The 22,558-nt window shown below is 38.3% G+C and overlaps 1 protein-coding gene across 1 annotated transcript in view; it reads left to right on the top strand.

Annotated features, from left to right (window-relative positions):
• LOC124607240 (ATP-binding cassette sub-family C member Sur) overlaps positions 1-22,558 on the top strand; it is a 410,012-nt gene that overhangs the window by 139,183 nt on the left and 248,271 nt on the right. Inside the window, exon 5 of the mRNA XM_047139518.1 lies at positions 12,583-12,897. Within this exon, the coding sequence (XP_046995474.1) occupies positions 12,583-12,897 (315 nt within the window). The remainder of the gene's footprint in view (positions 1-12,582; positions 12,898-22,558) is intronic.

Here is a 22,558-nt window from a genome sequence, read left to right as displayed (position 1 = left end):
TTTACTTCTGCCAGTATCTCGTCTCCTACCTTCCAAACTTTACAGGAGCTTCTGGTTTGTTGTACTTGGTGGCATCTCTTGCTTCTGCTATGGGGTGAGTGTGCAAGTTTGCCGTTGATCACCGTTCGGCAGTGGCAATTCGTTTGACAGAACAGCTAGTATGTGGTATTACCTACATAAAAGGCTGTGCAACAGGACTGATATAAAACATGACTTTCAGCCCTGACAGAAGGGTTATGCTTGTGATGAGGCTGCAACAGGACGTGCTTAATGGCTACGTGGAGATGGTCTTGGATCTGTGTTTTTCATAGGGATATGTCTCATGTGGGAAAGTACTGGGAGTATGTGTGGCATAAGGACCAGAGGGGCGGGTACCAGAATACCACTTTCTGAGTCGTCAGAAGGATTTTGGAAAGGCAAAATGAAAGGTAGTTGAAATTCTGGCAGAGAATGTAGTTACACTCCTTCAGTCCATGGTGGTATTATTTTCCAAAATTTTTTCCACACCTCACAAAATGAAGATTCAGCCAAGAGGACAATGATTTTCTGTATATTAGGAGCTCCTGCTGGACTGTGATGATGAATGTAATCAGTAATCAAAAGATACTTGGAAATATTTTTTTAATGAAATATGATAATGTCATGTAATTTCAAAACAAAATTTAATGTAAAAAACAGTTGCATTCATGATAAACTTACAGGAAAAGAACTTGCTTAATTTTATAAATATTAATAATAAGCAAGTGGAGACGAGATGCCTGTTTAACGAATGTTTGCAAGTGATGACAGGGCCCCCTAAGTAATACTGTGCCTGATCATGTCTTGAATGAACTGGGCAGCTTAAGAAATCTTTGTCCCAGCTCAAGCTTCTTCCAGTTCCACAATCTAACAGTGTCTGTTTGTACCAACTCTAAGATGGATCTTATGCAGTAGTTAATTCTTGAAATCACAAATAAGTTTCAGTTTTATTCTCTGTTTTATTTTGTTTGTTATGCATTTAATTTGTGATTAATGTCTTTCCTTATATTATCAAAATATTTCCAGCTTGTTTGTAAATGAAAGCTAATAAGTTATTTTACACATTGTTCTATTATATGGACATTGCCTGTAATGCACATTTACAACCCATACGATGAATTGTTACGGACTTTAATAGTCAAATTAAGCATGCTGAAAAACAGTTAGAAAATCCAGAGTAAAAATGATGAAGCAAACTCCAGAAATGAATTTATGCATTTTTATTTAGAAACATGAAGATAACTGCATGAAGTAAAACTTGGGCCTCTCCAAGTTTTTGATTGGTCAAATAACTTACCAGAATGCAGCTGGGTTACATCCTTGAAAAATTTCTATATTTTGACAGGTGAACACCCTGTCATTTTCAAAACACAAATGAGATGAGAGCTCACCCTGCATGCCACCTTAAATCTTTGGTGGACAATGCAATGTCAACCAGAAACCAAAAGATGGCATATTTAGAAACAAATGTTTCCCTGACTTGTAATGTGATATTACAACTCACCAGTAAGTCTTTGGATGACACATCATTATCCATGCTAGAGAAGAGCTTGAACTTTGTATTGGAACCCAAATGCTTTTCTAGTTATTTATTTCGTAAGTTCTGTCAAAGGGGTTGATTTTAACTTATCATGGGTGCTACCGAGGAGTCTAGGATAGAAGCATGTCACATTGATGGGTGCATGTTTGCCAAAGAATGTGAGAATTCTGCTTTACAGTTTCTCAGTGTCGATTCTGATATTGTTATCTGTGGACAAGAGGAAAAGAACGATGCTATGGTTGAGCTGGACAAATGGGGTTGCGTTCGTAAGACACAGCGGTTACTAGCTGAACCATTGCATCACAGACTCAGTGCTGGCCAGACAAAAATAATTGAGAGGAAGATTACCACTCTCTTGAAGAAAAGTAAATAGCTCAACATGTATGGTGTTGTCTCCTTTAGATTATCTGAATATCCGTAAGGAAGCAGTTCCTCTATTGCCAGTAATACATTAATATAGGTGCGCCAACACACTGTGTAGCAAAACACCTTGCTACTCTGCTTGAGCTTACTAGTTGGTCAGTACGTATCCACATCTGCATCTGCGTGACCAATTGTCAATTCACAATTAAGTGCCTGGCAGAGGGTTCACTAAACCACCTCCAAGCTATTTCTTTACCATTCCACCCTCAAACAGCGCAGGAGAAAAACGAACACTGAAATATTTCTGTGGGAGCTGATTTCTTTTATTTCATTACAGTGATTCTTTCTCCCTATGTAGACGGGTACCAACAAAATAATTTCCCCTTTGGAGGAGAAAGTTGGTAATTTAAATTTTGTGAAGAGATTCTGCTATAAAATTCTTTGTTTTAATGATTGCCACCCTAACCCGTGTATCACATCCATGACACCCTCACCCCTACTTCACAATAGTCCGCCGCTCGTGGTCTCGCGGTAGCGTTCTCGCTTCCCGAGCACGGGGTCCCGGGTTCGATTCCCGGCGGGGTCAGGGATTTTCACCTGCCTCGAGATGACTGGGTGTTTGTGTTGTCCTCATCATTTCATCATCATCCAGGAAAGTGGCGAAATTGGACTGAGCAAAGATTGGATAATTGTACGGGCGCTGATAACCACGCAGTTGAGCGCCCCACAAACCAAACATCATCATCACATACTTCACAATAATATAAATTGAGCTGCATTTCTTTGAACTTTTTTGATATGCCCCATCATTCCTATCTGAAGCAGATCCTGCACTGCAAAGTGGAACTCATGATGAGGATGCACAAGCATACAGTAGGCAATCTCTTTAGCAGACCTGTTGCATCTTCTAAGTGTTCTGCCAATAAGACACAGTTGTTAGTTAGCTTTCCACACATTAACTATGTGAGAATTCCAACTTAAGTTATGCATAATTATAATCCTTAAATATTTAATTGAATTCACAGCCTTTAGATTTAAGTGATTTACTGTATGACCAAAATTTAGTGGATTCTTTTTAGTACTGTACTCATGTGGAAGGCTTCACAGTTTGTACCATACAGATATCTTGTCCAAAACATTTTTCAGTTGTTTTGATCATCTGACGACTTTACCAGATGGTAAATGAAAGCATTATCTGAAAAAAATTGAAGATGACTGCTCAGAGTGCCTATTAAATCATTTATATAGATTAGGAACAGCAGAGGGCTATAATACTTCCTTGGGGAATGCCAGATATGATTTCTGTTTGACTTGATGACTTTCCATCAATTACTATCAATGTGATCTTTCTGACAGGAAATCATGAATCCAGTTGCACAACTGGGACAATACTTCATAGGCACAGAATTTGATTCAAAGTTGCGTGTGATGAACAGTGTCAGAAGCCTTCTGGAAATATAAAGACTTGGAATCAATTTAACATCGCCTGTTGATAGCAGTCACTACTTCATGAGAATAAAGAATGAAATTTTCTGAATCTGTGTTGATTGTTTGTCAGTAAATCATTTTCTTTTTGTTAATTTGTAAAGTTCAAATGCAGTATATGTTCCAAAATCCCACTGCAGATCAATGTTAGTGACATGGGTCTCTAATTCAGTGGATTACTCCTATTTCCTTTCTCGGGTGTTAGTGTAACTTGTGCAGCTTCACAGTCTTTTTGTATGGATCTTTCAATGAGTGAGCTGTTGAATATGATTGCTAAGTATGGAGCTATTGAATCAGCACACTCTGATAGGAACCTAATCAGCATATAATGTGACTGGAGGGCTTGCCTTTGTTAAGTGATTTATGCTGCTTCACTACTCCATAGATATTTAGTTGTGAGGTATTCATGTTGGCAGCTGTTCTTGGTTTGAATTCTCGAACATTTACTTTGTCTTCTGTGGTGAAGGAATCTTGGAAAGCTGTGTTTAGTAACTCCGCTTTAGTGGCAGTGTCATTGGTAAAATTATCATTGCTATACTGCAGTCAAGGTATTGATTGTATTTTATTTTTATTTTATCCATATTTTGCAGCTGTGAATATGAATTTATTAAATACACATGAAGTTTGAATAAAATGTCTTGAAGTTTGAATAAAATGCCTTCAGTCAAAATCTTTTTACGTTTTATTAAATTACTCAGTGAATTTCAGATCTTGTGGATCTATCTTCAGGTGCAAGTCATCTAATACATAACTGCTCTTGAGTGAGTTGAAATGCATTTTCCTGTTATGAGAAAGTTAGATGATAGGTTTCGTATTTTGTGAATTAGTGTGGAAGTATGTCAGAAACAGTGGAGAAAACAACATAAAACTTATCAAACAAATGAGACTGATCTCCAAAGATTAAAAATGTTCTTACTTGTTTGTTTGGTAAGTCTTTCACTGTTATTTTTTCCCCACTGATTCTCAGATATCGCTGCACTTGATTCACAAAAGAAAAACCTAACACCTAACTTTCTCATAACAGGAAAATGCATTTCACCTCATTCAAGAGCAAATGTAAACTGTGTATTAGATGATTTCCATTTGAAGATGGACTGATAGGGTCTGAAATGCATTATGTAATTTCATAAAACATGAAAAAATTGTGACAGAAAGCATTTTATTTAAACTTCCTAGGTACAGATTATGTATTGCTGCTGGTGGACTTTACATACACCCAGAATCTCTTTGGATATTCTGTCACATTTCACGATAGAGTTTCATTGCAGAAACTGGTAAAAGTGTCTTACATTAAAGTATTTTACATTCTTTTAAATTTTGCATCCTCCCCCCCCCCCCTCCCCCTCCCCCTCCAACAGTGTTCTGACCTGTTTTGTGTATAATGGAGGATCAATACCATCTTTATTAATTTATTTGGTATATATCTCTGTCGATACTATTTCTTTGAATTTAAGCCTCACTGGATCTTGGAAGGAGCAGAGGCTGCCTGTTAGGAAGGCATCAAGCAAATTCTTATCTGCTGTATATCACATTAGGAATTCAGTGGGTATCATGTCAGTCAGAGGAATGTTTGACTGACTGATATTTTACTGAGTTTTAATATGGTACCTCTCTTCACTCACGTTTCTCTGTGGGATTCACTATGCTTAATTAAAGTTAGGTCTGGTGTTGAATTAACATACTTGTTTTGACATGTGTTGCCCTCCATTTACTTTTTATTGAATGACCAGTTCTATGAGCAGAGAGAGTTATAATGGGAAGTCCTTTGTCACCTACCTCTGCCATTCTTTTTATGGAAGATTTTGTGGAATGTATCCTACAGTCAGTCACTCAGAAGCCTCCATGCTTTTTTTAGATAAGTAGATGATACTTTTATTATTTGGTGTCATGGTAGTGAGAATTTGCACAGCTTTTTAGAACATCTCAATTCAATCCACCCGAATATTTGCTTTAACATGGAAATGAAAAAATTGATTGCCTTCCCATCACTGCTGCACTGATAAAGAAAGAGGCTGATGGTACATTGGGATTTGTCATTTATCAGAAGTGTACTCACACTAATTTGTATCTTCATGCTGATAGTTGTCACCATCTGACTCACCATGGTGGGATACTTCATACCTTGATTTATAGGCCCCATTTCACTGCCTTACCTGAAAGTTCATCAGCTGTGTTAGCCCACCTTGCAGTAACCTTGTGTCAGAGCTGGTAAGGTGAGAGACAAATCAGACACACATTGTGCTGTTGACCAACCGTGCATCACCTGAATGAGGAAAATAATGATGCAGCACCTAAGTCTGCACCTTTATTGCTTTACACAGATACTATTTACAGCAGGACTGGATTGAGAAAACACTGTTTGAAATATGTTTTGCTACCACCATCTAAGAAAAAGGCACATATATAGTCTGTAAACAATGATCTCATTGTCTGCTATATCCCTAGCAGTTGTGGCATGTCTTACTTTGGTCAGACCATCAGAATTGTGGAGGACTGACCTATAGAGCACAAGTGTCACAAAGGCTTGCAACAGCTGAGCCAATTTGCATTAGTAGAACACTACCTTGGCTCCAGTCATCAGATTGAGTACAACAACGGGGAGATTCTGGCTTTCACTTCCAGTTACCTGGAGAATGGTATTGAGAAAGATGTTGAGATTAAACTATGAAGTGATCTGATAAATAGATAAGGAGATTTTTGCTGAAATTGTGCCTATAATCATGATCTGCCCTTGTCCTAACAACAGAGGGACAGAGCGATCACTACCTGATCACTCATTATTAATTTAACATTTTGTGAATGATAAAATCTGATGTTGGTTATCTTTGGTTGTGAGGTAATGCTAGTTACTTCCAGTTAGTGTTGTCTTTCCTGTTTGACATTGCCTTCCTCACTAATGGCTAAAGTTGTCATAAACTGCAATCACTGTTTTTGTTTGTGTCTTGAAAATGAGAGGGTGTTCACTAATTGAAATATATGCGGATGTTGCACCCATGTACGTTCCCATAAGTCATAAAATGAAATGTGCTTTTGCATTTTTGGCTGTCTGGTGCAAGACTTTTTATGTGATGCCATTTCAGTGACTTGCATGTTGATGATGAAACAATGTTGAGGACACGCACAAACTCAGTTCCAAGTCGAGAAAATCCCTGGCCTGTGTGAGAATCAAACTTAGCGCCCTGTGATTGAGAGGCACCAACATTAACCACAAGACCACAAGCTATTGACCCCTAAGTTATTATATTACATGAATATTGTGTACATGTTTTGGTATGTCAATTTTTAGCAAAGAAAGTGAATTGTGATATAAACCATAATAAAAAATGCAATGTGAGCTACCAGTCATAGTCACCAATGGTTTTCAAGAAAACGATCTTCCCGTACATAATTCTAGACAGGCATTGGCTGTTTAGTATGAGCTTTGTGCTTGATAATATTTGTTCAGATGGTACAGAATGATCTACAGTGAGCATCTGCTTTTATTTTTTTCTCAATTGTAACAGAAGATCTGCAGAGCAATGTGGAAGGATCTTCCCCCTATATTACTAGATCTTGCAGTATGCTGGTCATTGCAATGCTGAAGCCACTGATATACTAATGATGGAAACAACAGGTGGTTTGAGAAAACTGTTTCCTATCCTATGATGGACCTAAATGGGGAAATGAGAAGCTGATATTATGTTTCACCTTTTCACTGCTTCTGAAACCCAACTTTTTAATACAGGGTTCCAGTAATGTTACAAGCACCATTTGTTCTGCATTCTCTGTTAAATCACCTGAATGTCCACCTGCTTAGCTTGGTGGTAACATGCTTGCCTCCCGTGCAAATGGGCCGGGGTTCGATTCCTGGCTGGGTTGGAGGTTTTCTCTGCTCATGGACTGGGTGTTGTGTTGTCCTCATCGTCATTTCATCTTCATCATTGATGTGCTAGTCGCCCAATGTGGTGTTGAATGAAATAAGACTTGCACTTGGTGGCCGAACTTCCCCAAATAGGGGCCTTCCGGCCAACGACGCCATACGCTCATTTCCATTTTTCCATCACCTGAACCAGTTGTCTAATAGATGCCCAATGATTCCTAGTTTATCCTTGAGCAAGCAAACAAAACTGGAAAACAAATTTAAAAAAAGAAATAATATGATGACATTTACGTCTTAATTTTTTGAAATTCAGAAATTTTGGATATAGTCTACTTTGTCATGAGGTTTAAGATATGAGTGAAGCAAGGAAAATATTGCACACCTATGGTGTACCTGGAAATATACTTAAACAATGGAAAATCCAGGATGGAATGTAACAATATAATGAAAAGGATAGTTGCTGCTCACCATACAGCAGAGATGCTGAGTTGCAGAAAGCATGACAAAAAGACTGTCAGAAAGTTAGCTTTCAGCGAACAAGACCTTTGACAAAAATAGACTCAGCATCTCCTCTATATGATGAGTAGCAACTATCCTTATCATTATACTAAAATATATTTCATGTTTATTGTATTATTATTTACAATATTTGTGACCTTACCATTTAACTGTCATTTGTTTACAGTTTCACCAAATGAAGATGAAATTAGGGAGAATATATGAATTTGAAGATTTTTAGTGTAAGGCTCACATGCTCACATGCCATTTCACAGATAGATGCAATTCATTGCTCAAAGATGTGTGTTGCTTAAACATGTCAAAAATGTCATTAATGACATAAGTAGAGCAGCAGCAGCTATCTTGGGCCCATCATCCTTTATGTTGCACTTGCCTGCAAATGCTGTCATTTGATTGAACTTTTCCTTCACGGAATGTTATATTGGGGAGCCAAGAGTTTTATGAAACCTTTGAAACTGGTACCCTGAGCTATTAATGAAGGCTGATAACCTTTAGTTATCATACTAAGTAATGCACTGTCGATTTATGTCTGCCTTACAACTTTAAATATAATAAGAAAGTATGAGAAAAAGCTTTGTCAGCGTAGAGGAATGAATATTTATCAATAAGATTCTTTTAAAAATTTATTAAAAACATAGAGAAAAATTCAGTGATATTTATCTACTGCAATGGTAACTGGAATAATAATGCCTTTGATGTAAAATATCTACGTATTTTTACGTAGTGTTGAATGCAGATGGCACTTCTTGGTTTCGAGTGTTTAACTACATGAAGTTATCTGTTGTGGACTGAAACTAACCAGCTAACTAATTAAGTATCTTATTATTGATGTTATAAGAATGAAAACAATCAATTTTTGACAATATCATGTAATTGGATAGATAAAAAAATCTACTCACCAATTGGCGGCAGAAGACACACATAAAAGGAGTTTATAATTAGTTGAGCTTTCAGAGCCACTAGCTCCTTCTTCAGCCAGAAGGATTGAAGGGGGAGGAAGAGAGTTGAAGGAAATGAACTGGAGAGGTCTAGAAAAAAGGATAGATTTAGCAAAAATCACCCAGAACTGCAGGTCAGGGGAGACTCACCAGCTGGGATGAGAAGGAAAGCCACTGGCTGCGAATGCTTGCCAATTATAACCTTCTTTTATTAGTATGCTCTGCCACCGCTTGGTGAATAGATTTTTGTATCTATTCAATTACGTTATATTGTCAACAATTGATTGCTTTCATTGTTATATTAGCCCATGTGACCATCACTCCTTCTTATGCAACACTCTTGTCAGTCTTTGTTGTCACCTGTCTTGTTCAAACTGTTGTCTGTCTTCAACCTTATGTGCTAATCCATTCGTTTATTTATCTGTGCCACCAAGACTAATCAACTCTTTGCCCCTACATCTTTTCTTGTACTGAATTATGTGCAAGTAGATGGGTCCATTTTTAGTTGAATATAACAATTCCATTGTTATTTATGAATTTGCCTCTAACAATTTAAAATTCACTACACTGCAGGGCTTTCTCCTGATCATCTTTCACCAATTTATTTACAGATTTGACAGCTACTTTCTTTCCCACCCTCCACTTATCTTGGTTATACATAATTCTTTTAGGTTTTTGTGTGTTGGTTTTTTGCCAAGCCACTCTGATTGACTTTTACTGCCATCTCCTACATTACTTTAACTGCCAAGCTAAATAGTTTACATTTTGTTCTATGACTTCATCTTTCTATTCACCCAGTTTTTAAAATTTGGCTCTTTTCACAACTTTCCTAATTGATTTTTTTCTTCTCCAACATTTTTTTTTTCATACCATATAGACCACTTTTCTGGTGAGAAATTCTCACCCATTCATTACCTCTTGTTGGCCAGTGTCTGTTATCATGAATTCCATATGAATTTTTCTGATTTTTTCCGAGTTTTTTCCTTTGCTTTTCTTCTGGCTTTTTATTTTTTATCCTCCCTCTGCTTGTCTCCTTTGCCACTCCCATGGTTTCTAACATTTTAAACTGTCTTCTCTTGTCATGATGAATGCCATCACATATTACATATGTTGTTTTTGAAAACATGCTTTTGCACTATCAAAACTAAGGTCCCACATTCTATTTTTTGAAACCTTTTCGTCCCTTGGAGTCCTCCAAAAGGCCTAGCATTGAAAGTCCCTGTTTCCGTATGTAATCCTACTCTACACCAGCCTCTTTAATGGTTTAAAATACAGCCCTCTATTGCTCTTACCCAGCTAATCTGCAACCTATATGTCTCATCAGCCAATTCCCACTCCACCAGACTTCTCACCTTCTACAGAATCCCACTGTTATCTGCCCCTAATGTTTCCTTGGATGCACTTTCCTTCTCATCCCATCCGGTAAGTTTCCCCTGACCTGTGATTCTGGGTGACTTTTCTGAAATCTACCCCTTTTCCTAGACCTCTTCAGTCCTTTTCCTTTGCCCCTTTTCCATCCTCTTCAACCCTTCTGCCTGAAGAAGGAGCCACTGGCTCCAGAACCTTGCGTAATCATAACCTTATTTTGTATGTGTGTTCTGCTGCTGCTTGGTGAGTGGATTTTTTATCCATCCAATTACATTTTATTATTATTGATGTTGTGTTTTAATATTGGTTCTGAAATATTTCATCACTTATTCTTCATTAACATTTTTCTGGAAGCTACTCGAAGTAGGGTCTTTTTTAAGCTCATTATTGCTTCTCTGTATGAAGTACTCTCAAGTGAAGGGAATGTAATAATAAATCAAATCAAGTGTAAGAGTTTGTTAATAAGAAAATATGCTTTTACACTATGTGGCACTCATACTGCTACTACACAACAGAAAATGGTAAATAATAATGTCACACTTCAATAATGTGGATACTGCTGTTAAAATAATGAAATCTTTATGAGGTAACATTAATGTTATCAGAATGTGAAATCAAATAAATCCATAATTTCACAGTTAATTTTCCACAAAATGTGTTACCAAACTCATATGTTCACCAAATAATGTACAAATTGCTAGAATAAAATGATATATTTACTGTTCTGCTTATAACCAGGTGATACAGATTAAAGAATGATGTTGCATGCCACATGAGAACTCTTACTTCAAGTTCAAACAAACACAAAAGGAGCATCTACTGTACTCATCAATGACAGGAATTAATACTACATCACTTGCTGTTCCCTGAAATGATTCCAGCAGCACTTGATATGTATCCAGGTCTGTGGGGTATTCAGTAAACTTGGGGCCATTCCACTGTGAGCATCATTTGCCCAGCCCTAGCACTTAGTGTACTGGGAAATATTTTGAAACCTTTCATTAACTGGGGTTTGTGTAATATTTTGAATTTCTGTAGTACCAATCAAATGCAGAGGCATTTAGGTCTCCCTGGAAATGCAATTTGAAAGATCTTAACCTCCTTCCTTACCCATATCTGCTCCTTTTGCAAGACTTTTTTACTCTGTTAAAAGCAGTTACCTGCACACCAACCCAGAGATATGGTTTCTTGTCTTATAACAGTTACAATATTCTCAGGATCATTTGAAGGAGCTATGTCCTAAATCTGCCTTTTCTGTTTGCTTTTGCTTCTACAGGCAGTGATAACTTCATTAGACAGATAATTAAAAAATCTGATAAATTAAATAAACAAACACTGTTTCTTAGCCTTGTTTCACAATGTTATTGCACAACCTAGGTTTCGGGTTATAAGCCCATTTTCAAGTACATTACTGATTCCCAAAGATGATAATGCACAGATAAACATGATGACAAGGCAAAGATAATCTCAGCTTGTTAAGGTGTTGATCCATAACTTAATGTGCAATTACATCAATGACCACTTTTTAACAAATTACATACATTATTACACATTCACCAATTATACTACATTGACCAGATTAAAGTTATGCATCAGCCATGATATTTTTAACTACAATGGACTGGGGCCTGAAGTTTTGCTTCTATCCTGGGGTTGTGATCTCATCTAAAAGAGGGGAATAATTGAACTGGATTTGCTCATTTAATTATGGGTGTGGGGATGGGTATATCCTTACATCTATTAGTAAACGAGGAAACCCAATTCAATTATTCACCTATTTTAGATGAGATCACAACTCCAGGATAGAAGCAAAACTTTGGGCCCCAGTCCATTGTAATTAAAAGTATCTTGGCTTATGCAAGATTTTAATCCGGTCACTGTTGTATAATTGGCGAATATGTAATAATGTATGTAATTTGTTAAAAAATGGTCATCGAATGTAATTGTACATTAAGCTATAGATCAATACCTTAAGAAGTTGAGATTATCTTTTCCTTGTCATCATGTTTATCTATGCATTATCATCTATGGGAATCAGTAATGTACTTGGAAATTGGCTTATAACCCGAAACCTAGATTCTGCAATAACATTAATAATAAATTGTGAAACAAGGCTAAGAAACAGTGTTTGTTTAGTTAATTTACAATGTTTCACCAAGAACCCACAGTTGATTCAATTAAAATAATTAAAATATCATCAAATTTTGCTTTGGAACTGCATTACAGTTGTCTTATATCTACTGGCCCATTTTTTTTAGAGAAGCTCCAACCATTTTCCTTTTTTAAATATATATCTTAACACTGCAATAAAATTTGAAAATTAACTCTTTGAAACATAGATATTAATAGTTAATAACACCTGTGGCCCCCAAATAATTTTGCTTAGACTGTAGTTACATAATTACTAAACTAATGTGTTGTACTGCAGAAGTAAGAAGTGAGTACCTTACTGGCAGCATCCTCTTTCTTATGTGTGGTTATTTTCTTTTCAGGCCTTGGTATATAAGAAATCACTGCAACTTTGTGTATGGGCAATAAGAGAACATAAGGATGAGCATGAACAGCAGCCAATATATTTACGTAAATCAGGTGGTCTGATTAATAGTCACAATGCAGGCATCAAAGAGAAGAGACCAGAAAGTAGTCATGGTTTATCAAATGGTACAGTCAAGCATACCATGGAAAAACATGTGAAATGTCAAACAGCAGTAGATACTGGAACAATAACAAACTTGATGTCAGAAGATTCATTCAACATAATGTCATTTTTTTGGATTGGACATTATATTTGGGCAATTCCACTGAAGGCAAGTATTTTATTGTTTAATGTTTAACTGTTAACATTCTGCTTTGCACACAAATGAAATATTAAATTGATATTGGTATAAATGTTCAAGGGAAGTACTGATAAGCAATATAAACATCATGGTCTGAATATTTCTGATAAGAGGCAACATGGATGGCTAATAGACAAAAGCATTCAGTCCTTTGGTAAATGAGGATCTGTCCAATAGTAGTGACTTTCAGTAATTTTTCTAGGACTTTGTTTAGAATAAATATTTCAGAAATACAGTTGCACTGTAACTGTAGCTACAGTCAAAATGGCTAGCAGTAGAATTGTGCTCTACCAAAACTACAGTTTGGTTGATTTGATACACTACATAAACAATGTTGTAAATGGTAGGTCCATTATTGGTAGCATTGGCAGGGAAAGGAACATTAATAAATGAATGTGTAAGAGAGGAACTGGGAGCTGACTATTTCTGTTCACCTTTTCTTTGTTTGATTGTTTATTTTGTGCATAATTAGAACTGCACATCATTCAGAGTTAGTCCACTGTGTATTTTATATCCTTACAGAACATGAACTGAGTTTTAAAAGTAATAAGAATTAGTTGAGTGCCTATCTTCTGCATTTTTATGTAACCACAGCAAGATGCTGATTATAAACATAAAGAAAGTGATTGTTATGACACCTAATGTACAGGCATTGTGGATATGATCTTAACTGACCAAAGCTACTAGGAAAACTAGAAAACTACCATAGTCTATGCCTGCTTATAGTATGCTACAGTAGCCTATGGTAATTTTACAACTCTAGCTACAAGTAATGAACACCACTGTCATTCACATGATCTAACAACAACAACAGTGTTTAGCAAAGTAAAGCACTGCAGCCTGTACAGAGCCAGTAGTTTCGAAGGTTGGGGTGGAGGGGGGGGGGGGGAGGGGGGGTGGCAGGAAGCTGGATGTAGAGATGAGCTGGGAGGCGTAGCTGTGGAGGATGGTGTACTCCCAGCCGTACCCAACCATCTGGTTTGTGAGAGCAGCGAAACATCCTCCTGGAAACACTACTCAATATACACGTCCAGTCCTGAGGGCGTCTCCTGGGGCAAAGACAGTGATGGTGGGTCCAAGTCCATCAGGTCGGAGAACAGTGACGGTGGAGACAGAGGTGAGGGTGCAATGTTCATTGGCTCATCCTCAGGTGCCATGGTGTCACCTGCGGGTGGTCTCATGAGGCCATGAATCTGGGGAAAGAAAAGCAGCAGAGTCATGGGGCAAATGACAAATGCAAATTAGATACTGGTGATGGTGCTGCAAATTATCAGAACCTGCAATTAGATACATATATGCGCCAATGCGTTTCTGAATCTCACCTTGCTCCCAGCACTGACGATGGCCAAAAACCCTGTAAAGAACAAGATTGTGCAGTGCAAAGTAATACTTGTGGACCAATGGCAGTTCCAAATGTTGTGGCGGGTGGAGCAAGTGAAGCGGCCATTCAGAAGTTCCACTGGTGATGGTCTGTCGCGTGCGTGGGAGTGATAGGAGGTGAGAAAAGAGTTGCAACATCTGTACCCATGTGTGGGAGATGGGTGGGAGGTGCAAAGCATGGCCATTTGTTGTTTAAAAGTGTGTACGAAGCATTCTGGACTGGGCATGGAAACGATTACTTGTTAGATGACGAATGCCATTTCATTCACAAAATTGTCGAAAGTCATATGATGTGAACTGAGGTCCATTGACTGTAACAATGACTTTAGGCAATCCTTCAAGGCAAAAAATTGAGGACAACACTTGAATGGTGCTATGTGATGCGGTAGAGTTCATAGGCATTGCAAATGGAAACTTGCTAAAAGAGTCACCACAAAAGCCAACAGGTGTTCCAGAATGGTCCTGCAAAGTCAATGTGCACCCAGTGCTTTGGTGATTGCATCTTAGGCCAAGCTACAAATGTCTGTGGTGGAACAAATTGGTTTACCATGCATATGCGACACTGTGATGTCATCTATTCAATGAGGACACCTCTGCCCTGCCAAGTACAATGGCGGCGTGCTAACTGTTTAGTGCGAACAATTCCCCAATGTCCTTGGTGAAGCAATTGTAACAATGCATTTTGCAACACTGTGGGAATGAACTCATGCAATTGTCCACTGTCAGGTTGTACTAACATCACGCATTGTTATACTGAAAGATTATACCAATGAACAAAGTATTGGCCACTATTGAGCTCAGAATACTGTCCAATAAGTGAGGCCAAGACATGTGAATGTAATGCAACAAAATCTTCAGCTCAGTATCTGCTTCTGTAGTCTGTGCAATTTTTCTGTCTTCAGTGGAAAAGACTGCAACAATTCAGAGTCCTGCACATTGATTTGGCAACAAGATACATCAGAGGAATCAAAATCAGAGCCGGGGACAATTGGAAGGGCGTCAGCGTTGCCATGCTTTGCCACAGGTCTGTACACGATTTCATACTGATACTGGGATAGAAACAAAGCCCAGTGTTGCAATTTTTAAGCAGTACATGTAGGAACCAGCTTTGATGGATGAAACAAGGACTGCAAAGGCTTGTGATCTGTCACTAAACAGAACTTGCGACCAAACAGATAGTGATGGAGTTTTGTTGCACTATACACAGTAGTGACAGCTCCTTTTTCAATTTGTGAATAATTGCACTGAGTTTGATTTAACTACTTTGAGGCAAAAGCAATAGGTCTGTCTTGTGCACCAATTCTGTGTGAAAGCACAGCTGCAGTTCGGTAAGAGGAAGCGTCTACTTGCAAAATCACTAGTTTGGCAGGATCAAGAGGTACTAAACATCTGTCACCAAGCAAGGTATTTTAAAGTTTCTGAAATGTTCCATGACAGTCTTTGGTCCACACCAAAGGCACATTTTTCTACTGCAAGTCATGCAATGGAGCCGTGATCTGTGAAGCACGTGGAATGAAACAAATGTAGTATATCAATTTGCCTAGCGCTGAGATTGGAGGTGGTGCATACCTTGACTGTTTATCACATTACCTAAGTACCATAGTTCTGTCTGAAAAAGTCCCACTTTTCCGGATGATACTTGAGTCCTGCATCTAACAACGCTTGAAAAAGAGTACACATATTGGCATACAACCTGAGATGACAAAATCATTGAGGTAGTTTGAACAGAACTGCACTTGAGCAGTCAGCTGTTCTAAGTAATGTTGAAGAATGCCAGGTGCAGAGGCCTGCCAAAGGGCAAACACAAGTACTTGAACAGGCCTAAGTGTGTATTAACAACAAACACTTTCTGTGATTCATCATCGAGTGGTATTTGCAAATAAGTATCACCAAAAGCTATCTTAGGAAAATAAGGGTCTGTGCCAAGCTTGTCCACAAGTTCCTCAGGGCAAGGCAATGGATAACTGTCAATTATATCTGTGGATTGATTGTAGTTTTGAAATCAACTCAAATGTGTATGCGACCAGAAGGCTTGGGCATCAAAACCAACGGACTTGTCTACTGACTAGCCTGTATGGGAGTAATCACACCATTGTCTGGTAATTCTTTTAATTCATTGGCTACTTTGTCTCGAAAAGCAATGTGAATGGGCCCAGCCTGAAAAAACTAAGGCTCTGCATTGTCTTTCAGGGTAATGTGTACTACAAAGTTATTGGCTTTTCCAAGTCCATCAGAAAAGAGTTCAGTAAATTCCTTAAGCAAACTAGCTACACTGTCTTTTGGACTAAAAGCAATCACTGAAAGTACATTGTCTTGTATGCTAAGCCAAATAAGTCAAACAAATCTGTCTCTTGACTGAAACACAGTAAATTTCACTGTCCTAATGTGAGATTTGTAAGTGGTGGGCAAATTGCACTGCCCAAGTACTGAGGTTTCCTGTCCATTGTATGCAGTGAGGTGCGTGCCAGATTTTGAGAGGTGTGGTAAGCCTAACTGTTTGTACATGGCATGATCAAGCAAAGTTACAGAAGCACCTGTGTCCTATTGAAAGTCAACATAACAGTCAGTAATTTATAGTGTTACAAATAGTTTGTTGGAATGGTATTGCACTGCACTGGGGTGAGATGAGGTTGCAGCCTTACTCGAATTACTGTTAGAACTTGTAGTCGGTTTTGAAAACACTGTATTCACAGAATGTGCATGAGACCTGTTGTTATAAGAGTGGGCAGAATTGGTATTGTTTTTCTGTTGCAAGCAAACTGCCTGGACATGGCCATTCTTTCCACTTGAGTAACATGTCAAATAGTGCGATGGGCAATCTTGTTGCTTATGGCGAGCAAAACAGCGAGGGCAAGACTACATAAGATTTACAGGCCTGGCTACTTAATTACTAGACTGTCTGTGCATCTGTGTGCAAGCTCATTGTGGCGGCTGAGTGAGGTGGTCGCACGCAAGAGGCGACTTGACCTGACAAATCGGGACCTGATCAAATTTAACAACAGCTATGGTGCCGGAATTGAATTGTTCTAATATTTGCAACACTTGATGGAGTGAAGGATGTGAGTAATTGAGAATCTGTTCTCTAATTCTGCTGTTGGGGACATTGTATGTGACTGCACCCCACATCATCATGTCACTATAAAAGTTGCCACAACTGCACTTGAATTTACTCTTCCTAGTGAGACTCTATAAGTCAGTATACTGCTGATGGTATGTCTGTTTCAGCTTTTTCTTGAGGCAAAAGAACTGAAATCTGGCTGCTATGACCTGAATCTGCTGTTCATAATACCAATTGAGGCACCTACTATTTCATCATAGGAGAGAGCATAGGGAGACAACATAGGGAAGAGTTTTTGAATTAAGTGAAACACTATGGTTCCCACAACAGACAGGAAATAATGAGATTTCACAGTACCTTGAATTCGATGAACTTGATAGTGGACCTGTAACTGGGTGAAATATTCAAGTCATTCCTTCTTTTTCATCGAATTGCTGAAATGGGGGAATGTTGTTTGATCGGTTGGTTGGTCACTGCGCAGCTGACACAGCTTGTATGGCAAGCAATTGCTGTACAGTAGACAGCAATGTGGCAATTTGCTGGATCTGAAAGTGACACAGGGGTAGAGGGTGGAGGGGGTGGGGTAGCTGTTCTGATGCTAACAAATTACAGCAAAATATCAAAAGACAAATAGCAAAACAATGTGCAAAGTCTCAAAAAAGAGAGATAGATTAGTTCTGCAGTCCCCCTCCTGTAATATGTGCAATAACAAGAACAAATGAGCAAATAGAATCACTGTAATGATAGCTCTCCTGCAGCAATCTAGAACTCATGAAAAGCAAACAAAACTTGTCAATCAGTCCCATTGCCACTTGTTTGACTGTGTCCTCTTCTATGTTTTGTGGTTCCTGGCTGAATGAGTAGAGGGTGGTATGATAGGTGGGTGGCCATTTTCCTCTCACTACAACACAAAATGCACACTTGGTTAAAATACACTTTATTACAGGAATCAATTGCGTACTTAACTTAAATGATGTCCAGTCAGAAGTTCTGTGGTTAGCAGCAATCAAACAATGTGTACTAATTCTTGACTCTTGTCTGTGTCCATATTACAAATATACACAATGACTAATGTTCCCTCACAGCTAGTTAAGGTGTGAGGCAACAACTATCACTGTGGAAGACTAGAGCACATTGCAACATATTGAGGTGCAATGCAAATTGAGTCCTGATGCAACATACTGAGGTACTGAGTGAGTGGCTGAAGTAGCTCGGTCGGTTACGGTGGCCTATATGCATGCTGCCCAGGGGGTGCTATCGGCATGTAGCCTGGGGGTGTGTCTTGGACTTCTCTTGTCATAGGCACACCTAGTTCAGCACCTGCTATACTATGTTTCCTAGTGCCAACTGGTGTGCTGGTGAAGGCATATGCCAGAACACTCTTGATCCACTGATTGCAATAATATAGTTACATCTTTCTGGAAACCATATTAGTTAAAAGTAATGAATAATTGAAATTCTTACTACAGTAGGTAATGAAGATATCTAAATGGGTTAACCACCAATTCTGGGAGGAGTCACACCACTCAGTAGAAAATCCTGAATCCACTCTTTATTGCAAACTACTTCAGTTTTCCTAAAAGTAATTAACTTAAGAGATAATTGCAATCAAAGTCTGGAAATGTAAAACTACTGTTGCCCTTTTATGTCATCATGCCTGTTAGTTTCCCAAGTTTGATACTATACTTTTTTTGCTATAGTTTTTCTGGTCCTAATGACACCTTCACTAATTAATTAAGCCATTAATTAAGTTTCAGCTTAAATTATCATAAATAATTTTAAGTCTAAAGATGGCACATGTATTCTTAACTCTTTCGCGGCTACAAGGACCGAGCATCCTGGCTGCCCGGCTTGCCGATGGGAAGAAAAACAGTGTGCGCCTGGGTGGCGGGCGGTGGACTCAGCCCTGTGGTCGCTGTAGGCTATGGCCACTGCAGGCTTCCCACATGTTCTGGCATGCACAGAACCACTGTCCAGTAATGTTCTTCCTAAAAACAGTATACCCTGTATGATCATAGTGGTTTTAGTTTCTGATAACCACGAAAGAGCTTCGAAACTAACCAAGACTTTTAATTACATGTTTATTATGGGCTGAAATACAGTGGGTTTATAAAAATGATAGGAACTTTTTTAATAGTAATTCCTTTAACTTGAGACTTACACCGTTAATGAATGTGTCTACAACATATTAAAATTTCATTAACATCGAACAAATGTGTTTCAAGATACATAATTTTAAAGTGAGTAGTGCGTAGCAAAAACTCCCAAATCTCGGACAATTCTTGCTACTATCTTAAATAATAAATAATTACATAGATTTAAAACCAAAATGGGTCATGTATCTGGACTCACAGTTAAACAAAAATATATCCGATAACTCATTTTGCGATAGACCCATGGGTTCATTTGTAATTAAAGACTAAAGTGATTCTCAAAAGTAAGAAATCGAATAGTAAACGTCTGCCTTCTTCTTGCTTGCTGTTTTCTTTTTCAGCTCAACAAATTCAGTACGGTTTACTTTAGTGGTTTCCCATCCTCATTTTTGACACAGGCTTTGTACTGCTACTGGCTGAGTAAAAACCATTTTTTTTACTTTTATTTACTTTTTATTTTTATTTTTTACTTTCCTTTACTTGAAATGTACCCAGTTACTAAAACATCCTAATACTTCTTTAGTGTGTGATATTTTTCGAAAAATGGCACCATGCAGAGAGCCAAATCACACTTTTTGCATCTTATGCGTGTCACTTTTCACTGTGAACGAGCAGTACATACTACACAGGATCTCTGAGGAATCTCCTTTTTCTCCATTGCTACGAGGAATCCTGGATACTGTCCCTCTTTATTCTGCTGTTGGAATGGACTTTCTTCTTTGGTTGTCCATGGGATTGCACTTTTACACATTTGAGTATGAAATTTATCAAGCAACTGACAGATTATTTCCAAGAAGAATACTTTCTTGTATTGTTTCATTGTCTTTCGGATGCACTGTACAGAAGATAACAGCATGTCTGTGTCATCGATTGCACCCATTGACTTATTATAGCTGACAACACAGGTAGGTTTCAGTTTGTTTTGGCCCATTCTATGTTCTTTTTTCTCTGTCTCCATAAACTCTGGTCCATTTACGGTGGAAAGCATCCAGTCTTCTTTCATGTCTATCCATTTTAGTGCTATTAATGTTCTGCAGGACTTGATCTGTATTTCCCTATTTTTCAGCTTGTCTGGCAATGGTGCTAGATGTTTCCTGTTTTTGTGTACTGTTCCAATGGCATTTTTACATTTATCATGGAGCCACAGGAATAATTGGGGCTAAAATACCAATTGCCTCAATAAATGGTATGAACTTTGTTGAAGTATGGCAACAACAAACTCACAACAACATCACCTGATTTTCCCCAATCAGAATTTCCAGATTCTATTTCCATGGTGGCACCAATGTATACAATATAATCCAAAATATAATTGTTTGTACATCACAAAGGATGAAAATTTTAATGCCAAAATGGCTTTGTTTATTTGGAATGCACTCCTTAAATCAGAGCCTTCTTTCAAAAAGTAGGAGACTTTCATCGATCAATAGATCTTCAAAGGGTACTACTGCCTCACGGAATTTATTTTTTGTGTGATCTTCAATGAGATGTATTTTTACAAGAATTTCTTGAGATGCAGTGGAATTGTCACTGAAGTGCAATAGATGCAGGGTCACCTTGTATTGGGCTCTGGCCATTATGTTAGAGAATATTTGGTGTTTGAAGCAAAGAATCTGTCGACCAGTAGTCATTCACTTCAAACTTTTTACTTCTAGGCACAAGAAGACAACACGCTTGGAAGCAATAATATTCTGCTGGCTCTTTATGTTTCTAGCATGCTAATCTCTGGGTATTGTCATCATTTTCTCAGTAATAAATTTATAATAATTGTTGATCTGTATAGAGATGGCAGATGGGGAGAAAATCTACATGACTTGCTGACTCTTTGAAGTTTGCTTTTAACCCACTAAATGTGTTCAGAAAATGATATTGTTTCGTCACTGGATGATTCTCCATCCAGTCATACTTTCTTTTTCCTGATAAAGTTTCACTTGCTTCATCTTCTTTTCCATCTTCAGAGGAAGAATCTTCTGTTTGTCATGTTGACGATTCAGCAATACGTCCAGATGCATCCAACTCTTTGTCGGAAGAAAGTTCCAAAGTATCACTACAATCTTCATCGCTACTATTCATAAGAATATCTATTAATTCCTTGTCCAATAAATTGTGTCCCAACATGGCAAAGGCTACACACGTGAACACTGTCGTCTCATCAAAAGCAAAAAGAGGACTGGCCGAATGTTAGACTCGTAAACAGTAAGGGGCCAGAGCAGGTGAAAACTAAAGTGCATTCCTATATTACAAAGAAAACCAGATAATGAGACTGTTGTCAGAAATGTGGACAACAGTGAGTACCTGTTCTATTGTGTACGTTTACCTGCTACTGAGCTTGGACGTATATGAATGCCATTCACTGTCTGGAATTTCCGCCTGCTGGACGTACATGAATGCCCATAGCCATATGGACTTCTGCCCACTGGGCATACATCTGCTCCAATAGCCGTCTGGCTTTTCTACCTCCTGGGCATACAAATTAGCTCATCCAAATTAGCAAGAGCTAACCTAGCAGTTTTTGAAACTATTACATAGTTTCTGAAATACTGAACTGTTCACACCCCAGTCACTATAAGTCCAGCCCCAGACCAGAATAGTCTTTCTTGTGTGAAGTAAGCATGCAAGCCAGAACTATGTTATGAGTCCGTGAAAGCCCATGTACCATTTATGAACTATGTTAACAGAACAGGACCAGTAACAGAACCACTTGGACACCATGTGTATACTGTGAGTACAGGGTCTGGCAAAAAAATCTCTCGTATTTGGAGAGGCCACTGTGTGAGTTGTGCTGGGGTTACTGATGTGGAGGAGTTCAGTCGATAGTGGTGGATGTGCCATTTTCAGAAGGTGCAATGGCTTGGCCAGGTGAGCATTCTGGGTTTGTCGAGGAGGGGTATATTTGTAATGGTGGGTCTGTGATTGCTGCTCATTGAGCATTTCACATTCGCTTTGAACTTGGCTGGCATGATTCTGTTTCTGATAGAAAAACTATTCAAATTTGGGTGTCAAACTTTAGAGCATCAGGTTCTGCACTGAACAAAAAATA

Source organism: Schistocerca americana, chromosome 1 (genome assembly GCF_021461395.2).
Source record: "Schistocerca americana isolate TAMUIC-IGC-003095 chromosome 1, iqSchAmer2.1, whole genome shotgun sequence".
NCBI lineage: Eukaryota > Metazoa > Arthropoda > Insecta > Orthoptera > Acrididae > Schistocerca > Schistocerca americana.
Note: the sequence above shows the minus strand (reverse complement) of the source record. Positions and strands in the feature narration are given on the sequence as shown.